Source organism: Leucoraja erinacea, chromosome 9 (assembly GCF_028641065.1).
Source record: "Leucoraja erinacea ecotype New England chromosome 9, Leri_hhj_1, whole genome shotgun sequence".
Classification (NCBI taxonomy): domain Eukaryota; kingdom Metazoa; phylum Chordata; class Chondrichthyes; order Rajiformes; family Rajidae; genus Leucoraja; species Leucoraja erinaceus.
The window spans coordinates 30,332,951-30,354,481 of NC_073385.1; the positions used below are offsets into that span (position 1 = coordinate 30,332,951).

Sequence of the window (21,531 nt, forward strand, 5' to 3'; positions counted from 1 at the left end):
CAGAATTTGCTGGTCGGAGTATGTATAATATATATAAATATATCTACACATATTCTAATTCAGGCATCATCTGCGCATCATTTTCTACAATAATTTGTTTCCCTCCCGTTGTAAAACTAATAAACAGAGGGCGTGTATCTGTGCCTCTAAAATGGAAAACCAAAATGGAAAAACAGGATAACTGGTGCAGTGCAAATTTTCACCACTCCGATGTAACAGACCGGCTGCCAGCTATAAAGCATATTATTATCCTTTATGTTTGATGATGGGAATATGAAGGGAGGAGTATTATGTGTGTGTGTGTGTGTGTGTGTGTGTGTGTGGGGGGGGGGGGGGGGGGGGGGGGGGGGGGGGGGGGGGGGTGCAGGGGGGGGGAAATGACAGATCACCTGAATACATTATTTGGTAAACTGATGGACCCTAATGGCAGACTTGAAGTCGCGGCACTTTTTGTACACACTCATTGCAAGTGCCAGCAAGCGGCGTGGTTTCTATAGTTTGTTTATCGGATATTGTTTAAGATTGAACCGTGGAAGACAAATCAAAAATTGTGCTTGAATGACTTTAATGTAGCCACATGGATCTGTCGACTCCAGTATGGTTAACGTTTATGCATATATAACATTATTAACATCTGCAAACAATTTAGAGCTAACTTCTGAATACTTGATCCTCCATGGGACCAATACAACTGATCACATTTTAAAGATATTGGCATCAGTGTGATAGAACCTTAGCGTCCATGTGAAGTCTGTAGTCAGGATGAAGCAGTCACAGTTCAATTTCTGTTTGAAGGCGCTCGTTTCAAACGATGGCGGGTATTTATTTTTTTTCCAGCAGAATTTGGCTCCATTTGAATTCAGCAGAACCTCCACCAACCCCCCACCACACACCAGCCAGTCTCTCTTGTCCAACAGCATCAAGCGGTTCACATACTTGCATACAGTACAGCAAATCATACTTGTTTTTGAGTCTAACACAAATAAAAACACAGATGTACCACTGATATAAGACGCACACTGATTGTCTCTGAGGACTACATATGGAGACCCTTATAAACATTTTTTAAATAAAGTAGTGCATCTGTGACAACCAATCGCACAATTCACACAGCCCTGATGGTCCTTTATGTTTTAAATGCCAACCTTTAAAAAAAAATGGCTAACATTGGAATAATCACAAATATTGTCCTGTCCATTCCAAAGTGTTCAACCTCCAGACTTGGCCACACGCATGGGAATTATGTCGTTTCGTGCTCGAAGATCTGACATTGGAATGATTTGTCCAGGTTCAAACAGAGTCCCGGCACTTCACAAAACTTGGAACTTCCATGAGGACGTTTGATCTTTGTAATCCAAGCAGTCGGCGTTGAAGTTGAGTTTCCATGAAGCTGTCTGGTCTTTATAATCCAAGCAATCGGTGGAATTAAAACCTAATCCGCCGGCCGGGTAGCCTTGGGCGGTGAGGGAGGCCGGAGACTGGTTAAGGTGGCCAGCGGTGACTGCGTTTGTGCCCATGGGACTGAGCCCCGTGCCTGGGGCGGGGAGTTGGTGATGCATAGGGGACAGGTAAGAGCCGCAGTCCATTCCCCCAAAGTAGGACGTGGATCCGGCATATCCCTGCGTGTAACCCGAGGCTTGGGTGTAGGTCATGGGGTAGGAACGCTGCATGCAAGACGAGGACGTGGAGAGGCAGTCAGGGGCGATGGGTGATATGGAAGCCGGGCTCCAGATTGACACCGGGGCTGTGCTGCTCGAGATGGCCGTCGCCGAGGTGCTGGAGGGCGGCGTGAATTGGCCGCCGGCCACGCTTTCAGAGCCCAGTTCCCGGGCAGGAGAACTCTTCTTCTTCGCGGGTCTAACTTTATGCTGCCCTCCGTTCTGCTGTTGTTGCTGCTGCTGGCGACACTTCGCTCGGCGGTTTTTGAACCACACCTTAAAAAAAAACAACAAAAAAGTTCAAGCGTAACACAAAAAAGTATTTACTGAATCAATGCAATTAATTAATGTGAGATAAAATGACTGCAAATACAAATATCTTTGATTGTCCCTTCACTGAGTTCCCGGCGTTAAGGTAACTAGTTCCCATTCTAATCGATATACAATATTTCTTATCAATATTAATGACCATAATCTTCAGGACGAAACTCGAATATGAGTTTTTGGATCTTTTATATCAGTTCCTATTTTGTACGTAAAGGAGGGACATGATCCTGCATAATTTTACCCGGAATTATTGCATGTACAGTATGAAATCTTGTAACACTCAGAAAAGACACAAAATGCTGGAGTAACTCAGCGGGTAACACTTCGTATTATTTTTTTTGGTAAACCGGCAACTGTAGTTACTTGTGTCTATAAAACTATCTCCCCGAGTTTACCATCGTTCGTTAATAATCCCTTTTAGAAAATCGCAGACCTCTCACGAGTTCCCCGCACAGCCACTGACCCCCTGGTTCAATCCGATCCCATTTTAAAGAATTCCCTCCTCAGTGAAGCCGAATCGTGGTCGGAACAGGAGCGCCGGGCGTGCTCCCGGGGAAGGAGAGTGTGTTACTGCCTGGTTCTGCTCACCTGCACTCTAGATTCGGGCAAGTTGATTTTCAGTGCCACTTCTTCCCTCATGAAGATATCTGGATAACGAGTCTTGGCGAAAAGCGCCTCCAAAATGTCCAGCTGTGCTCGTGTAAACGTGGTTCTCTCTCGCCGCTGCTTCCGCGGGGTAGCTTGAAACATATAAAACAAACCAGACCTTCTAGGACTGGGAACTCCACAGTAAACTCGGGGGACCAAACATCCCACCCCCCACCCCACTCTCTCACTCTCCAGGCAAAAACGATTTAGGCTTCATTCCTTTCCCACAACCAACGCCATTCTCGCTTTAATGTTTGCCGCGGAGAGAAAGAATTGGGCTGGTTAGAGGTTTAATCAAGAGAGGGAAATGTCGCCCAAATGTTTTACGCTCATGGGAAAACACATTTTTCAAAGGGAATGGGACATGAGAATGTGTCTGCTGCCCTTCAATAAATCTAATTTAAACAACAAGCCAGAAATACTCTGCAAAAAGCGGGGTCAGTTTTGCTCTGTGACCAAGAGGGAGCCTTGAAGTTTGTTCCCAGAGATTGCAGCTAAAAGTAGAAAGATACTTACAGGGATAGCCGACCGAAGGGTGAAGCAGATCCATGCCCGATGCCGTGAGACTCAGACCGTTCACTGTGTATGGAGGTTGCTTGAGATACGACATCATGCTAAAGTTGGTTCGGATGGCGAATTTGCAATAAATAAGTAAAATTTAAAAAATGAGCAATCTGGTTTGCTTCGGTCCTCTGGCGACTTGGCAGTAAGGCCTCTGTTTAAATCTATACACATACACACACGCAGGGAGTAAAAGAGCGTGTTAAGAGGAAGGATCCAGAAGAGCTGTTGTATCTCCGATCACTCAAAGTATCTGATCCCTCTATAGATCCCAGCCTGTCCCTTTAAAGCATCCGGGGACCCCCAGCTGCCTCTTGAACCAAGGGATGCTGAACGGATAAATATGTCCCCAAAACGTGCTACACCCATTCTTCAAACACACCCTCACTCACACTCACACTCACACACACACACACACACACACACACACACACACACACACACACCCCCACACACACACACACACACACACACACACACACACACACACACACACACACACACACACACACACACACCACACACACGCACGCACACACACACACACACACACACACACACACACACACACACACACCCCTACACACACACACACACACACACACACACACACACACACACACACACACACACACACACACCCACACACACACACACACACACACACACACACGCACACACCACGCACACACACACACACACACACACACACACACACACACACACACACACACACACACACACACACACACACACACACACACACACACACACACACACACACACACACACACACACACACACCCCCACACACACACACACACACACACACAATAAAACAAATAATGCAGATGCGCACACCACATTGTTAGCATTGCAATTTGCATAGATCCCATTCGTTAGCATCAAGCTGTTATCACGCTAATTGGTTCAAACAAAAAACTTGATTGGGTCCATTTGCAAAGACAGTGGCAGGCCCAGAGAGAGAGGGAGAGAAATCGGCGAAGTGCTGGGAACAACAGAAACTTAGAGAGAGAAAAAACAATGCGTAAGAAGATAATTTGCAACCTGAGTGAAGTTGGTAGTTTTATATTGCGTGTTTGACAAACGAGAGGCTAGATTGTTTCTAGATCGTTCGAATACACCTTTGAGCAGGAAGATAATGTTTTCTGCGACGCTTTCGTCGAATCGAGTGCCTATATTTTTGGGATAAAGAATGTATCTCTACGCCTTTAAAACTACGCTCTCCAGGACCAATAAAGGGAAACAGATAATTAATTGATTCTTATATCAGGGGGAAAACAACTTTGGGAAGGCAAATCATTTGCGCCTAATTGTATTGCAGGTGAATGTAAAACCCAACGTTATTTAATGAAAAGCGTAGTGTGCATATTGCACAAACAAGAGGCAGGATCCCTTGTTGATTGTACAACTTTGCACATTGTTTGGCCGCGGAAGTCACATATTGTCACCTGATTACATGGCCCAAGGAATGGCAGATAAACCCCCGCGAGGCGACAATATTGAAGATATGTTTTACTGACTTTGAAACAAAGCGCCGTGTGTTAGTGGCGATCGACATCCCACTTTACAGAGCGTTGTTTAACAGGGGCGCGCACACCTTCAACATGGCGGCGTTGCAATGACAAACTTTGACCAGCGCAAGATAGTCTATTTATTTTTAAAGACTAGCATTTTTTTTTTTAAAGGGTTAAAATAAATCACAAGACCGCCTCTTCGTTAAAAAGCTAAGCTGCGCCGCAATCGGAATGGGAACTAGTTTACCGATCGTGAAATGTAGCAAAGGATTTTTATTGCAGTCCAACCCGCTGTGCTGAGCAATGACTACTCCACACGTTGAACTATCCACTGACTTGCACCATCAAACAACCAACAGACGCGCAAAAAAGTCGCTTGTCCAATTCCAAGTGTAAGATCTTACCTAAAATAAAACTTCACCCGAACAATCAATGGGCTCCGATGGACTCACCTCCCTTCCCCTGCCCGAGCGCCTGGTCTCTCTACCTGCAGGGAAATCGCGTCTCTTGGCTGCTCACTGCTGAGGCCAGTTATATAGAGCTGCCCGAATCTGTCGGCTTTCCAGCACAATCTGTCACTTTTTGCAAGAATCCCATCCACCAGTTGCTCGGTCCTTCGGTCGACCATAATTACCCGCCGTGCATGCGGCCGAGAATTAATTATAATAAATGTTTTCTTGATAAATTAACGAGATTATCCGGGTGGCACACGTTCCTTAATTACAGGGACGCTGCAAAAAAAAACCTGGGATGGCGGAGAACGCGTTCTCCCCCCCATCCCTGCCGCATTTGTTCTGATTAATTTTATGCTTGATGGAAATGAAACAAAGCTATAGAATCGAATTATATTTATTAAAGAGAAACACCATTAACCTCGGCCCTTGCAACTTTTAGACTCGTGGGACAACGACACACACTTCAGCATTTGGTTTTATTTGTAACATGTAAAGGTCGCTGTCCAACGATTAAAAATGAGTGTATTAAAAAAATTGGCTAGTAGGTTGCTTATCACAACGCTCATCTAATGAACATCCTCACCACCGCCTGTTTGTTACGAAGCGGAATGATGAATATTCGATATATTGTTTTCGATGGCAGTTGTTTTTTTTTTAATCGTCTTTAAAGCGAGCAGCACGCGTGAGCTGTCTTTGCATCCACGTGTCTAGGAGTCTTTGAGATTTTGTTTCAAGACTTTGCATTTCGTTCGAGTTTGAGTTTATACACTCAGGGGCGAGCAGCTGAGGTGGAAAGTGCCTCGCAAATCTCAGCATACACACACATGGGATAACCCTGCCTCGCTCGGGTCCAGTTTTTGCTTAGTTTATACTAAAAGGCCTGTACTAATTTTACAAACTTCCGGCACACTTGATCATTATTTTCGCTATCGTTTTTTTGAAGACTAGGTTTAAATACAAACTTTAAGTCGTTCGTTATTTGTGAGATAAACAAGTTCAACTATTTAAACCTCAACACGAACTGCCTGGACAAAAAGCGACTGAAAATTGCTGAAAACATCATAACACAAAATCAATCCCAAACGAGATTAAGGTCAAGGAGAGCAAATGTTCAATTAAAAATATTGTTTTTAAATTCAGTCTCTTAAATGTGGTCTAAACTAAAATACGAACACACTAGAGACCACACAGTTACCAGTAAACATGTAAACTTTAAACGCTAATGCTTATTTTTTCAGGATTTCAAAATCTTCATTTTAGTTCAAGAAAACATGCCATTCTAATTGAAAACTAGTTACTTGAAATGAGAAAACTGTAATTCAAAGAGTATTTTGTTGTAAACAAGTATGCGGTCAGTAAAAGGAAAAGTAAAGTGAATTCAACTTTTTTCTGTAACTTTCAAGTGCCTACACGACTTAGACGAATGAATAAGCAATTGTGTTTTGCAGATGTAGTGAACTTTCTATTGTTTGGCTAGAAATGTTGCTATGAAGTTTAATCTCAAGACTCTGTTCCCACAACCCCCCCCCCCCCCCCCCCCCCCCCCACCCACCCCCCAAAAAAAGATCCTAAATTTTGACACATTTTGTATGAACATATTCTGATTTTGAAAATAAATTGAAACGCAGAGTGATTGATCTAGGTTTTGTGTGCCAAAGACTCTTCTCTGCGGACCACTAAGCGGTCCACCTACTGGAAAAGCTTTTGCTCAATAATTTGGAAACGATCGATTTCATTCCAGTTTATTTGAGCTGATAAATCTTTGACAATGAACATCTGCAACCAGCGCTTCCCAGATGAGGATGTGATTTGCAAGGACTGATCGGCGATGGGGAAGGGGGTGGGGTGAGGGACCGAGAGAAATCCACGCCTCCTCAATTATCCCTGTGTTTGAACATTCATTGGGAAGTGGGTTGGGGGGGGGGGGGGTTTACTGGGATTTAACAGCGATCCTAACACGGGCGAAAATGAAATAGTTTTTGCTCTATCCACTCAGGAATGGAGAAACCAATAATTGCAACATATTTATCCGAAAGCCCACAGCCAACTCGAGAAACAGCGAAACCCTTTCCCCCAACTTGAATAATGAGAATTTTGTCTACCGTTCCCCACCCCACCAGCACATCTTCCCACACACATACTCACACACCCACAAACTAAAAACATAAGCGAAAACAAGCAGCACACAAATTCTGGACTCATTGCAACCACTTTAGAGGAAATAAAAGGAAAAAGACTTATCAAGATTTGGAATCAGCGAAAAGTGTTCTCATGCACGCATATCAATATCAAACGGTTTCATTCCAGGGCGGGTACACTCGTCGATTTTTCCCCCCTCTCGGAAAGGTTTCGCGCAATATTCCGTATCAAATCTCCAGTTCGTTGAACAAATATTATCATCGGTTCCCAATCAAAAAGGAAGCGCGATTTGTCAAACAAGTCACCTGTTTTACTGGACTCTGGTCGACGTTAAACACCCTAAAATTCAGGCGTCCACGTTCCTGACGGCCTTTGTCCCTGAAAACAAAAATAAAATAAATCGGTTAGAAGTCTTCAGATTGTGGATTGAGAAAATACCTTCGCATGAAATGGATTAAATACCTGCCGAGTTAATATTTCTGTTTTAGGAAGGAGATGAGCCTGTTTAAAGGCGGTGTGTGTTGTTTTCAGAGTGGGAAAATGGTTGAGATTGCTCAGTTGCACCGGTCTCTCTCTCCTTTCTCTGAGACTTGCTGAGAAAGCGCCTCTCTGGTAACTTTTTGACGCAAACTCCGCAGCCAATAGCAAAGGGAGAGTGATTGACACATCTCAGCAGAACCAGGGGGAAAATAACACCCAGCGGGAAGAGAGAAACCCCTACTCCAAGAAGGGGAAAAAACAGAGCGAAGTCACCCAAAGCAGGAAAATGAAGGAAATAAAAATAAATTCAAGCAATGGGAACGACAATCCCAAGCAAAAGAATAGAGATTGCACAGTGAATATATCCAGTGAACTGGCATTAGCCAGCCAGCCAGGATAACAGGGCCAATAATCCACTCATTGGAGGTAGTCCAGGATTAAAATAAATATTACTAAAACAGGACCGATTGAAGAAAAACGGGTTAGGCCAAGGTGACATGGGAAAAGAAGGACAATTTAGAACGTGGGATGGAAAGCAGAGGGGAGGGAAGGAATGAGAGAGAGAGAGAGAGAGGGAGGGGGGAGAGCGAGGGAGAGAGAGAGAGAGAGAGAGAGAGAGATCGTGAAGGCATTAACCAAGAGAATAGAGGGAGCAATCAGGTTAGAGATTCTGAGCTGAACCGGCAAGGGGAAGGATTCTCGATAGAATAAACCAGAGCTGTACTGGCAGGAGTGACACAGTGAGGATGCATGAACTAGAATAATTCAGGATAGCTGGCTCAGGGAAAAGAAAAATCCGGCTACAAATGCCAGAGAGCCAGAGAAACACCAGTGATGAACCAGTGTGCGGAAATTTCATAGATAGACATGGGACTGTACAACACAAGGTAAGAGAACCGCATTTAAAGTTGCCAAAAGAGAGGACTTAATCTAGCGACAAAAATAGAATAAGCAACATGTACCAAGGATGACAATTCAAAAGAAAAATTACATCGCAGTTAATCAGTCGGTAGTTAAAGTGAAAGACAAGTGAGTAGATAGATAGATAGATAGATAGATAGATAGATAGATAGATAGATAGATAGATAGATAGATAGATAGATAGAGAGAGAGAGAGAGAGAGAGAGAGAGAGATAGATAGATAGATAGATAGATAGATAGATAGATAGATAGATAGATAGATAGATAGATAGATAGATAGATAGATAGATAGATAGATAGATAGATAGATAGATAGATAGATAGATAGATAGATAGATAGATAGACATAGATAGACATTCATATAGACAGACAGGCTGATTGATTAGAAAGAAACGAAGCCGCTTGTAGCAACTCCATCCTAATAAAACGAGTTTTATCAGTAACCTGTGGCCTATGATGCAATTTGCCTGCTTTGAAGAAAAGCATTTCGGATAAAAGAAAAATGCCCCTCGCACAAACGGAGAACAAATACACCTTTAATTCAAACCATGAATAAATTAGTTCCACTTAAAAGGAGAATAACAATATTCTGAAATTGATTAGGTCGGGTAGGACCGACGATTTCATATTTTGCGGTCTGTTATCATATGCCTGTTTGTGTTTCTCGTTTGTAGAGTCCTCGCTTATTAAAAGCCCAAAGCAAATGGGCCCATATGCTTCCTGGCCCTAAACAAGACTGGAATAGTCGGACGTTTAAAAAAAAATCGTAGATACGTTAATTGCAAACGTTTCGATTCTTGATAAATGGTGACAATACTGGATAAAAACAAAGGTGTTGGTTGCTTAAATAACACAACGTGGGCGTGAGGTGGAAGCTGCGAGACTGCAAAAGGAAATGTTCACGAGGAACACGGAGAAATTCTAATTAGAAAACTGATGAAAAGGTTTGTCCCTTTCGGGGCTTTGTCCAAACCAACCGTTTAAAGACCCACCTGAGCAAATGGAGTACTCACAATCTGCTCCACATCGATTCTACACAAAATCCATATTTTACAGTAATAATAACTTTCTACACAGAAAATGGTTCCTTCCGACATTAAAGGAATTACAATAAGACGTGTATCACTTTTCTCAACCCAACAAAGTGTCATTCTGTGAAATATTCAAGGCTCTAAACATAACCCACAGCTATACAACTTTTAGGACTGACAAATGTATTTTTTTTTTTTGAAGAAGTGTTTCTCTATCAATTAATTCTGGATATTTTCACAGCTATAAATAAAACAAATAACAAACTGAGGCGCACTCCTTCAAGGTAATCAGTAAAAAGCGTTCAAGTATCAAGGATGACAAAAAAACACTCATTCAACTGCCACCAACTGATATCAGGAATTCTCGCCTCCGATTTTTACTTTTCACATTGATGATAGATTTGAGAAGTTCTGAATAAATTTCCGGAACAACATCGCCTATTTTTAAATAAACTCTATAAAAGCACAACAGCGCCACGCCGGTGAAAACCACTTCAGAAGGTCGAAGCCAATGCAAAAGGCGACAAGAAAACTTGGTGTATCCACCATTGCAAACAACGCTACAGCCAAGTTTCTCAGATGTGTTGCCTAATTGCAGAAAACGCAAATGCTTCTTGCTCACGTTGGTATCCAATTCCTAACACAGGAACACAGCAAAATACAAATTGCATAACACCGAGATCACAGAGAAACATAGTGTGGTATGTAGCATGACACTGATAATCGGTGAAATATTTTAAATTACATCAGAACTTTGGGCTGGATGTCTGGTGCACGATAAAAACTGGGGAACTGTTTGTTTACCTATGTTTCCGTATACTCTCCAGTGCGTTCCACTTTAAGTTTGCCACCTTGTTTTACAAACACCTGTCTAAGTAACAAGTTAGTCGCTACAAACTATCGAATTCTATTTATTATCGACGTGTTCTTACCTTTTATCGAATAGTTTTATAGTTCGATCCCAACTAAATCAATCAATCTTTATTTGCCCGAACCATTCGATCAGTGCGTATAAATGGCCCCCTCCCTTTAATTGTAACTGCGAACAAAAGCTGCCAAATGACTGGAAGTCGTCTCTGAAATGTTCGCTGTTGTTTGTTCCACCGCGACCAGCGAGCACTCTGCCGGGGCTTAAACTCATGTCCCAGAAGGAAGGTACGAAAACACTTTTCAATGCATGAACATGTGTTCGCAGCTTTCCACACTGAAAAAATAAATCGCCTCCAACTCCAAACCTTTTAGAGTGCGGCGGATACATTTGAAATTGTTTCTACTTTCAAATGATTGTATTTCTTTAAACAAAATGCCATTTATTTAACCTATTACCATTTGATAGGCGATGTAAGGATACATTTTCTTTAAAATACTTCATATTTGTATTATTTCGATTGAAATTATTGACATTGAGATATATCCCTCTAAAGTTTTACTTGTTACAGTGGTTCCCACGTTGGTCAAGACCTTGGCTGCGCATTTTTTCTGCAAAATCGTCAACTAATTATTGGAAATAATAGTTTTTTTTTAATTTTGTATTTAAGATCTTTGTTTTTAATATACCTAGACCTTTAACAGTTAAATTATAATATCGATCATGCTAATTCATTAAAGTGCAACGGATGATATTGGTAGCACCCAATCGGGATGATAAATTGTGAAATTAGGATTTTACGAACTAGTGCCCAGGTTAAATACGGACACAGCTGTGCAAGTATTAGATCATAGCTTTGAGCTATGTAGAGTATCACAACGTTTTAAAAGAATACACGACTTGCATTTATGTAGCGCCTTTCAGGACTCCCAGAAGTGATTTTATGTCGAAGTACTTTTGAAGCATCTTCACTGTCACAGTGCAGGATGCATTGAAGGACCGCATCTTCTAATTAAAGAAAACATATTCTAGTTTCAGTGAGCCTATAAACTTTTTTATATCTATGGTAAGAGTGACATGGGTGCCGGAGATTTGTTTACTGGATAATGGATCTGATTGACTGTTGTGTTAACATTTTAGGTGTGCTAAATTATTCGAGGAAGGAAATTTTAAATGTGGATACGATGGAAGAAATCGGTTTAAGCTCGTCTCCAAATCATCATTGTGGGTCGTTTTATATATGGAAAAACAAAATCCTGCAAAAACACACATTTTTACGGGAAACTGTATATCTATCAGACAGTATTTATATCTGATAAATGTTTATGTCGATACAACATACTGTATTTTCTAGCATTTCTTAAACAGACATAGGAATACGGGTTATTTTGGTGCTTTTTTGACTAGAACATTTCACAAAATAACAAGCAAGGAATGAAAAGACGCTGTTTTACCCGCTGCCTGACACCCAGTCAGTTGCCATCAATTGCAGTTCAGTTGATGATTTACTCTTACAGATGTTAATCTTCTGCCCAACATTAAATAAAATTGATAGTTCGCTCCTTAAGTAGATCCGATCACATTTGCCCAGCACCTGTTATTTCGCAGTCCAGATGTACTCTTTGAACATACACCACTTCCTGATCTGAAGAAAAGTAGGAGGAGTCGTTTAAATCAATGAAAATTTGGATGGTTTTATGTCTAAATCGGCTATCACCTCACCGCCTGTCAAAATAAGAACTCAAGGAGCGTAAAGTCATCGAACGCCGTTCGATCAGAAGTATTAAAACGGCTTAAACCGGGCTCACTTTTTTCCTCCGGTAATAGAACGGGTGTTTCTCTTAGTTAATTAGTCCAAGTATCAGACACAATTTAATTAGTAGGGACACAAACACAAAACCTCCCACCTCACCTGAGCAAATAGAAGACTGTCCTCAACAATAAAAATAATTTCCCAAATTTCACAGGAATATTTCAAGAGAGGGGAAAAAAGCCAAATCAGTCGTCAAGCAAAATAAATGGGGAAAAAATAGTCTTGTAATGCATTGCCATATAAAATCCGAGGTAGGTAGGGGCTCGGGAGGATCAGCTGCCAGGAGGCATTTTTTCATTGCTTTAATCGGGATAAAGTTGTGTTGTGGAGAACGCGGCGCTGCAATCAGTCTCTGACACAGCTCTGGAGCAGATGCCTCCTTTCCAAATTATACAGTTTAATCCCTTCACAGCAGCGGGCTGCCAATACACACACACACACACACACACACACACACACACACACACACACACACACACACACACATACACACACACACGCACAAAGGAACGAAACAGGAGTTCGGTGCAAAAATAGCAATCTAAGGCAGATCCAAGTGTGAGTGAGTGAGTGAGTGTGTGTGCGTGTAAGAAACACAGGACTACTTCACACTCGTGCCTGCCCCTGCCTTATCACCTTCCATTCTCCGGCTTTGCCAGTTCCCCATTTTCTAGGATTCTCGCCTGCACTGTTGTTATTCTTGTTTCCTTTGAAACAAGTTAACTCCTTCGAGGCAAGTGGCGCTTTTCTAAAGACCCGGCACTCGATTTTTAGACAACTGGCATAACTTTCTCCTTAATGAATTGGCCATTCTCGGTGAAGGTTGATTTGTAAATTGGGCTATCAGTAACTCGTTTTGTTGCATTTAACATTCATTATTAATAACAACACATTGGTGGAATCAATGCAAATAATAATACAACAGGGGCCAGTGTACTGTTCTTTTTAAACAAAGAGGTCCCTGGAAAACTGAAACTAAAAAAATGCACACATAACAGATCAGACAGCATCTGTTGAGATATTTCAGATAGGTCATATGCATATCTCTCTCTCTCTCCACAGATGCCGACTGACCAGCCAGAGCTTCTGCTTTAAAAAATATATATACTGAAATGCTAGCATCTTTTATTTTCATTAATGTGTAACAATTGGATAATAGTTTTGCGAGCGACACTGTTTATTCATTAAGTTCCACACCAGAGATCAGCCAATAGTTTAAAATATCAGATTAGCTGTTACTTTAAATAAACAATATTTTGCTAATCTAGCGATTTTCTCGTCTTGGGGTGCCTCCTGCGAAAATAATTTACTTTCTTTGCAACACCACAAAGGGGCCAGCTGTCGATTGTACTCCGTTTTTTATTCTGAGGGTGTTATTGTGCATGATCGTGACATGTGCGAATATTTAGCTTTGTATCTCACAGAGTCATAGACTGATTAGGTTGGAATTTTACTACTAAAATTAGGAAATGAATATAACTCACTTTTGACATGTCTTCATTATGGAAATTGACTGTTGAGCTGAAGAGATCTTTTAATTGAAAATCCGCCATATTTCAATAGTAATGCAACTGAAGAAGATTATATACTTTATCCAAACATTCGAACAATTACTGGTGGGATCGAGGATAACAACCAAACACCAGAAGGCATTAGCTCCAATATAACAGGTTATATTAATTGCTGGGCGAATCTGATTTTATGAAATAAATTATTTGACAATATTTACACGACTAGGGCAGTATTACAGTTTGAGTGAGACACTTGGTATATAAAACTTCTGAGTCAAGACCGTGTGATTTTGTTTAAACTGATGAACTAAATAGAACGAGTGTGATGAATTCATCAGGGGCGATTAAGCTTGAATTCTTTATATATATATATATATATAAAAAGTTATGTTCTGATATGTAAAATGTATTTGCTTTAAATTCTGAACGGCAGCTTATTTACACCAGATCTTCAACATAAACGTTTTCTCGCCGCTTTGAACACGGAATGCAAGTTATGGTGTAAATCGGAGAGGTTTTGTTGCGTTTTGGGGAATTAAGAGGCGCAGAGGAATGAACAGCAGCAAGAACTCCATACATCAAGACAGATTAAATTTAAATCTAACTCTGTTATTATGGATGTTTGCGAAATGTCAATTTTGAAATTTAAACAGAAGCGAGGACAACAGCATTCGCAATTCATCTAACACAGACTAATGATCAAACCCTGATGTTTAATATTCAGTTTCACTTCATATGGATGTTGACCATTACTGCGAACATTCATTATCCCAATTCTGCCTTTATTTATCCTCGACCTTCTTTGCTACCCATTTTGTGGCAAAGGGAGCGGAGCTCCAGCCAAATTTCTTTTGTACTACCCATCGCATTAAAATAGTAAGCAACTTCTGCAAAGCCAACGTGACGTGTTCACCTTTTTTATTTAAAATAAAACAACACAGGTTCCGACAATGTCGGCCGGTGAGTAACAACATTAAAGGAGTCGCTCGAGTGGTTTGTGGCTGGGAATTTGTCGCCCTATCTGCCAACAGGAATAACTTGGAATATCAAAAGCACTTAAAGAAAAACAAACCCAGAGAACCACAATAGACGCGAAATCCCTCCATTACCTTGGCATGTATTAAAAGAGCCTGAGAAAAATTACTATGCAGCTGAAATAAAGTGTATTAACAATTGTAGTGGACCTGGGCGATGATTAACATACAAGTCTAATTTACCAATACACCTTTAATAGCAGTGCAGCGATGTAAGATTATATTTGGTTTAGTCTAAGTGTTTTCTCATTTCCTCGGCAGTGGGCTACTACTAAACCCCAAGTATCAACTCCAGTTTCGGCAGTTACAAACCCGAGGAAAAAAAGATGTTGATACGTTAATTACATTTCCAAAATTTAAGAATTATAGTCTGGTATTACTCTATAGATCTGAGCAAAATACAATTACATTCACAAATGCAATCGTGATTTAATTCAACCCAATTAAGACGAAGTTCGATTTATTTTTCGACAGTGACATAATGTAAACATTATGTTCGAAATTGTGATAAATAAACGCCTGCTATAGCATTTATTTTTTATTTATAAAATAAAACAGCCCTAAACGCAACTTTAAATTTCCAATGCTATTATCGATAACCCCCTATCAATGACACGACTTGTAAACTTGCGCCGGGAAAAAATATTTCTTGTGAGCTAACAAATGCAGCAAACAAAGGTAGGCACTAAATGTTGGAGTAAGTCAGCGGGACAGGCAGCATCTCTGGAGAGAAGGAACGGGTGACGTTTCGGGCCGAGACCCTTCTTCAGACTACAAATACAAATGCAGCATACAGTTGCAGGAAATAAAATACATTTTCATAAATACCCTCCCGAACAACAACTTGTGTGTTTACCTCAAAGATGCAAAATTAGTGGTTTATTGTTTATGTCTTTCACGGAGAGGTCTTCAAAGTAAAGTTTAAACTTTGCGTCATATTTAATTACAGAACCTGATAGGCGTCATCACAATTTGCAAATAGTCATCGTATTTTCCTCTGGAATTATGTATTTTAAAATCCCATTCCTTGTGCATAAAATACGTAATCCCAATCCTTGTGTATGATGTACAGAACAAAACACCCCTCTTGTTCTAAAATCAAGTTTAAAAAGACCTTCTCAGGTAATGAGCAACTGCCTGAAAAATACTAATGTAACCACACTAACATTGTGTCCACGAAGCAAATGGGAGGAAGCAACCCCCAACACTGCCTCTCCTATCCCCACCCATCTTCCCCTCTTCCCTATGCATAATTCCAGGCATGTAAACAAACTTGCAAAATGTCCATCAACCCATTTTATCCTGGGAACAAGATTTAGGATTTAAAATTTAAACAAGGCAATGAAAGCATCGCAAACATCCGAGTGCTGCGACTTTATGTTTCCGACATCGATGCAGAGACAGGAGGAGTACGCGGCATTGAAGCGACCCACCTCCTGAAAGTTTCTCAGAAGCATTTAAAAGTAATACTACCCATTAAACGTATCACCTTTATTTGTACAGGCGGCGCAAATATTTCAGGTACCCTCTGAAAATACTAGACACATATTTACAGAATACCAAGTGAGAAATATTTCCAACCACAAAGCAGAGGGCATCACCTGTACATATTTTAAAACAAGCGTGTATAGACTAGTTATCAACAGTAAGGAAAGTGTATTAAAAATCCCATAGGTCTTCAATATATCAACAAATAATTTAACCCAACAATTATTGAAGTTTATATGTGAGCATATGTGCAAAGTAACTGTGGGGAAACAAAAAGGATGATACTGCTGGCAATGTCCAAATTACCAACGATTTAATTTAATCAATCGAACTAACTGTGACTTTTGCTGACCAATATAACCATTGGTTGCTCGCTGTGAAATAAAAAGTATGTTTCATTTGCACAGTTCAATATTGTTCAGGTCACACCAAAGAATACCCGTGGAATTTGGCGGAGTAAACGCAACAAAATCCTCGCTAAACAAGTGCAGGGAAAGGGGAAAAATGAGTTTCAGCGTAATATCTCCAGACCTGGACGTTAATGCAGAAGGAGGCAGTTATTGTGAGCGACATCCTCTAATAACACATTGTACATGTTGCATGTCAATTGATGTAGGACACTTGCTACATCAGTATTCTGAAAGGTCCATTTTACATAATGTCATAGAACTTAAAAAAAAAACATAAGTAGGAGCAGGAGGCGGCCATCCAGACCTTTGCGTCTGCTCTATCTTTACAGCATTTCGCTCTCTCTCCCTCTTGCTTTCATCCTCTCATATCCGGGACCAAGTGAATGTGAAGACATTGAAGGTTCGGGGCTGGATAGGGGAGGTGACCTCTGACCCCTTTGCACACTGTATTTACCTGGTTGATCCACTCACTCTCTGGTCAATGATGTTCCCCAAATATACATGGTGGGTAAATGCTACAATGGTTAGACTCTGTTTTTGGAGATTGTCAATGTGTTACACCCATGTGGTATGAGTACTATGTGCCTTTGATCAGCTCAGGTCATTGAGTCATATAGCATGGAAACAGACATTTTACCAACTCATCCATAGAAACATAGACATAGAAAAATAGAAAATATGTGCAGGAGTAGGCCATTCGGCCCTTTGAGCCTGCACCACCATTCGATATGATCATGGCTGATCATCCAACAGTATCCCATCCCTGCCTTCTCTCCATACCCCCTGATCCCTTTAGCCACAAGGGCCACATCTAACTCCCTCTTAAATATAGCCAATGAACTGGCCTCAACTACCTTCTGTGGCAGATAATTCCACAGATTCACCACTCTAAGATGCCCTATCTTGGTCTTTTAGCTGCAGAGTGCTGTATTAACTAATGGGTAGTGACTGGAATTGAAAGTCATCCATTGATTACTGAACATTTATACCTTGTGACTGAAGATGGGTTTGCCTGGGACATGATGGTAAGAGACACTCACAGTGATGTATTGGGGTTGATATGATTGGCTTGAAAACAATACATTTTTCCTTAATTCCTTTCTATTGAACATCAAATGGCAAACTTGTGACACTCATGAAACATGCGAATGGCTGTTTAAATTTGGACTGGCTTATTAATCCATAATTCATAGATATAAACTGGTAATCTTGTGATTGGAGGAACAATATATTTGTACGTTTCAGCCCCCCTTGTGTTTAACTCTTAAATATACCTCTCCCACTGCCTTCTCAAACCATGCAATTCAGCTTGAGAGCCTTAATCTTTAAGGTAAATAAAAACAGATTTAACATTGCTGTTTGGCATATTATTCATTGGTCACGAGTAAAATACGCTTTCCTAAAACTTTGTCCCAGACCTCTGCAATATATTATCTCAGATTACCATGAAGACCTTCTGACTCGAAATTCAAGGTAAAGTCCATTAATGCCACACATTTCCCACAAGTAACATCAAATATATTTCCCTCCAGTTGCTTTTACAAATGTAATGCTAATTAAGTTGAATTGAAATACTTAGAATTCTTTACAACATCACTGAACTGAATCCTTCTGCATATTGACATTGTGCCTTAAAAAACTTCTAACAAATTTGCAACTGGTATCCTTGAATAAGACTGATACTACACAACACTTGCCAGTTTTTGCCCAGCTCCTACCTCTTCTTCAACTTTCTCCCCCATATTGCATTCCGTTTGAGGAAGGGTCCTGACCCAAAATGCCACTTATCAATGTTCTCCAGGGATGCTGCCTGACCCGCTGAGTTACTCCAGCACTTGTATTTTGCTGTAAAGAAACAATCGTGTTTTGAGCACGAATCATGATTTATTTTTAGGATAAGCTGGAAGAGGGTTTGGATATTTTTGGCCATATATTTAATTGTGCAAATAGAATGTTCATGATATTTCATGTTTAATTGTGTTAGTACAGTATTCATAATTCTGCAACCCCACACAAACATCCCATTTTTATTTGTCAGACATTACGATCACAATTTTAAGAATGCTTCAATTAGAGATAATTATAAGTTTAGAAACAAGGAACTGCTGATACTGGTTGACAAAAAAGACACAAAGTGCTGGAGTAACTCTGTAGGTCATGCTCAATTTAAGTATGTTCTGGAAAAATAGTTATTATTTCTATATTTGATGAGTCATATCTCAGGATTTGAGTATAGGAGCAGGGAGGTTCTACTGCAGTTGTACAGGGTCTTGGTAAGACCACACCTGGAGTATTGCATACAGTTTTGGTCTTCTAATCTGAGGAAAGACATTCTTGCCATAGAGGGAGTACAGAGAAGGTTCACCAGACTGATTCCTGGGATGTCAGGACTTTCATATGAAGAAAGACTGGATAGACTCGGCTTGTACTCGCTAGAATTTAGAAGATTGAGGGGGGATCTTATAGAAATTTACAAAATTCTTAAGGGGTTGGACAGGCTAGATGCAAGAAGATTGTTCCCGATGTTGGGGAAGTCCGGAACAAGGGGTCATAGTTTAAGGATAAGGGGTAAATCTTTTAGGACCGAGATGAGGAAAACTTTTTTCACAAAGAGAGTGGTGAATCTCTGGAATTCTCTGCCGCAGAAGGTAGTTGAGGCCAGTTCATTGGCTATATTTAAGAGGGAGTTAGATGTGGTCCTTGTGGCTAAAGGGATCAGGGGGTATGGAGAGAAGGCAGGAACAGGATACTGAGTTGGATGATCAGCCATGATCATATTGAATGGCGGTGCAGGCTCAAAGGGCCGAAGGGCCTACTCCTGCACCTATTTTCTATGTTTCTATGTTTCTATGTTTCTATGAGTGGGACCTGTCTACAGTATGCAGACAAGATTTTTTATTCATGACTATTTCCAATTACCTTTTTCCAATGTGTAGGAAGGAACTGCAGATGCTGGTTTAAACCGAAGATAGATGCAAAAAGCTGGAGTAAGTCAGTGGGACAGGCAGCATTCCTGGAGAGAGGGAATGGGTGATTTTTCGGGTTGAGACCCTTCTTCAGTCTGAAGAACGGTCTCGTCCCATGTGAGGAATGTGGAATCCACTGTGATGGATGTTTGTGTTAACTTTTATGTGGTTGTGTGTCTTGTTAGATAGAGCTTTAAAAGATAGTGGTCAGGATATTTGGGGAGAAGGCATGAACAGGGTACTGATTGTGGATGATCAGCCATGGTCACATTGAATGGCGGTGCAGGCTCGAAGGGCCGAATGGCCTACTCCTGCATCTATTGTCTATTCTCTATTGTCTATTGTTGCTTTTCACTTAGTATGGGTGTATGGTAACTCAAATTTCACTGTACCTTAATTGGTACATGTGACAATAAACTGACCTTGACCTTGAAATCTTGACCCGAAACGTCATCCATTCCTACTCTCCAGAGATGCTGCCTGTCCCGCTGAGTTACCCCAGCTTTTTGTATCTATCTTTTTCCAAATATGTCTTTGGTCGGATAATGTGAATGTACCTCAACTAACAATTCAATTAGTTGTTGAACTATGCATGTACAGCATGAGAAAATCTTGCCATCTATGCATCAAAGGCAGAATATACACGCATATTGTTTTTCAATAAAACATTTGCATCTTGTATACTTGTGCCTCAAAATTAACTTCTTATATCTTGCATTCAACTAGTTCCCAGTCACTATGCTTATCATTGATCTTGCCAATTAAATGTAGAGGGAATCAATATCTTTATCTGTTTCCTCCAAAAGAATTCCAGGAAATTATTTTAAAAAAAATTGAATGCAACTGAACAAAATGCACATTTGCAAGCAGTACATCGATTATAATTTGGAGCTTAATCCATTTTGACTTTGCAAAATATGGCAAACAAGATTTGCAACAAAATTAAAAGTTTAAAGATAAGGGAAATGTGATTTTCCTTTATCAATGTGAAAGTGTAAAGTATTTTCACAAAAATAAAAACTGCAATAATATTTTGCACCAATATTGTCTATGCTATGCAGTAATAATATTGCCTCAAACAACAGGTTATTGTATTTCAATATAAATTTTACAATGATAAATTATCGTTATGAGGGACCATCTTACTTTGGTGGCCAATGGACAAATGCATCTGAATGTGGCAATATAAAATGTTTTTTTGAAATTACATCAGTTGCAATTTCTAGGATAAAATGATTGCATTAATAATCTAACACTTGAATAAACTGAACCAATACATCATTTTAATCATACATGAAAAGATAGTTCAATTATTCAGAATATAATAAACAATTTTCTACGCCAAATACTCTATTGTTTCCAAAGGCTTAACAGGAACTAAAAACAACTCAATTGAATCATACAAAACTATTTACTCATTAGCTTCTTATGTTCCTGCATACTCCTGCAATCACACTTCACTCTGGTACTTTCGATGTTTGCACATTTTTGCTAAATTATGTTCACCATGTACATGTAATATCAAACACTTCTTGATTCTATTTGACAACATGGAATTACGAATCTTTTATACTTTGTTCAGATTTACAACCCATTTTTTTATTTGTCCAGTTAGCCCACCTGAAGTACTACTATATTATCCTAAAATATTTTATATTATGAAAGTGTCATTATTTTATTTT

General features: G+C 40.2%; 1 protein-coding gene and 1 long non-coding RNA gene across 7 annotated transcripts; one reads left to right on the forward strand and one right to left on the reverse strand.

Moving 5' to 3' along the window:
• Window positions 1–548: 548 nt before the first annotated feature.
• otx2b (orthodenticle homeobox 2b) lies at window positions 549–12,694 on the reverse strand. Of its 6 annotated transcripts, none has more exons than XM_055640471.1 (5): window positions 12,082–12,694; window positions 7,632–7,704; window positions 3,150–3,247; window positions 2,574–2,760; window positions 549–1,934 (listed from the first exon to the last, which is right to left on the reverse strand). In XM_055640471.1, the coding sequence occupies exons 1-5, from the start codon at window positions 12,108–12,110 to the stop codon at window positions 1,311–1,313; spliced, it is 1,011 nt and encodes a 336-aa protein (XP_055496446.1). In that variant the 5' UTR covers window positions 12,111–12,694; the 3' UTR covers window positions 549–1,310. The 6 variants fall into 6 exon arrangements, with proteins under 6 accessions (XP_055496446.1, XP_055496444.1, XP_055496441.1 ...); XM_055640469.1 differs by having other exon boundaries at window positions 2,574–2,725; window positions 12,082–12,614; XM_055640466.1 differs by having other exon boundaries at window positions 2,574–2,725; window positions 3,150–3,358; window positions 12,082–12,612.
• On the forward strand, window positions 8,410–12,014 carry LOC129700191 (uncharacterized). The gene is made up of 3 exons (XR_008723989.1): window positions 8,410–8,693; window positions 9,403–10,460; window positions 11,768–12,014. It is a non-coding gene; the product is annotated as an uncharacterized LOC129700191 (long non-coding RNA).
• Window positions 12,695–21,531: the final 8,837 nt, after the last annotated feature.

Excerpts from the sequence above, each read along its gene's own strand:
- otx2b (XM_055640471.1), bottom strand. The coding sequence starts at position 12,110 with ATGGCAACTGACTGGGTGTCAGGCAGCGG. Across the intron at positions 7,705-12,081 it reads GACTGGGTGTCAGGCAGCGG|GGACAAAGGCCGTCAGGAAC; the intron begins GTAAAACAGCGT and ends TTTTGTTTTCAG. Across the intron at positions 1,935-2,573 it reads TGCCCGAATCTAGAGTGCAG|GTGTGGTTCAAAAACCGCCG; the intron begins GTGAGCAGAACC and ends TTTTTTTTTAAG.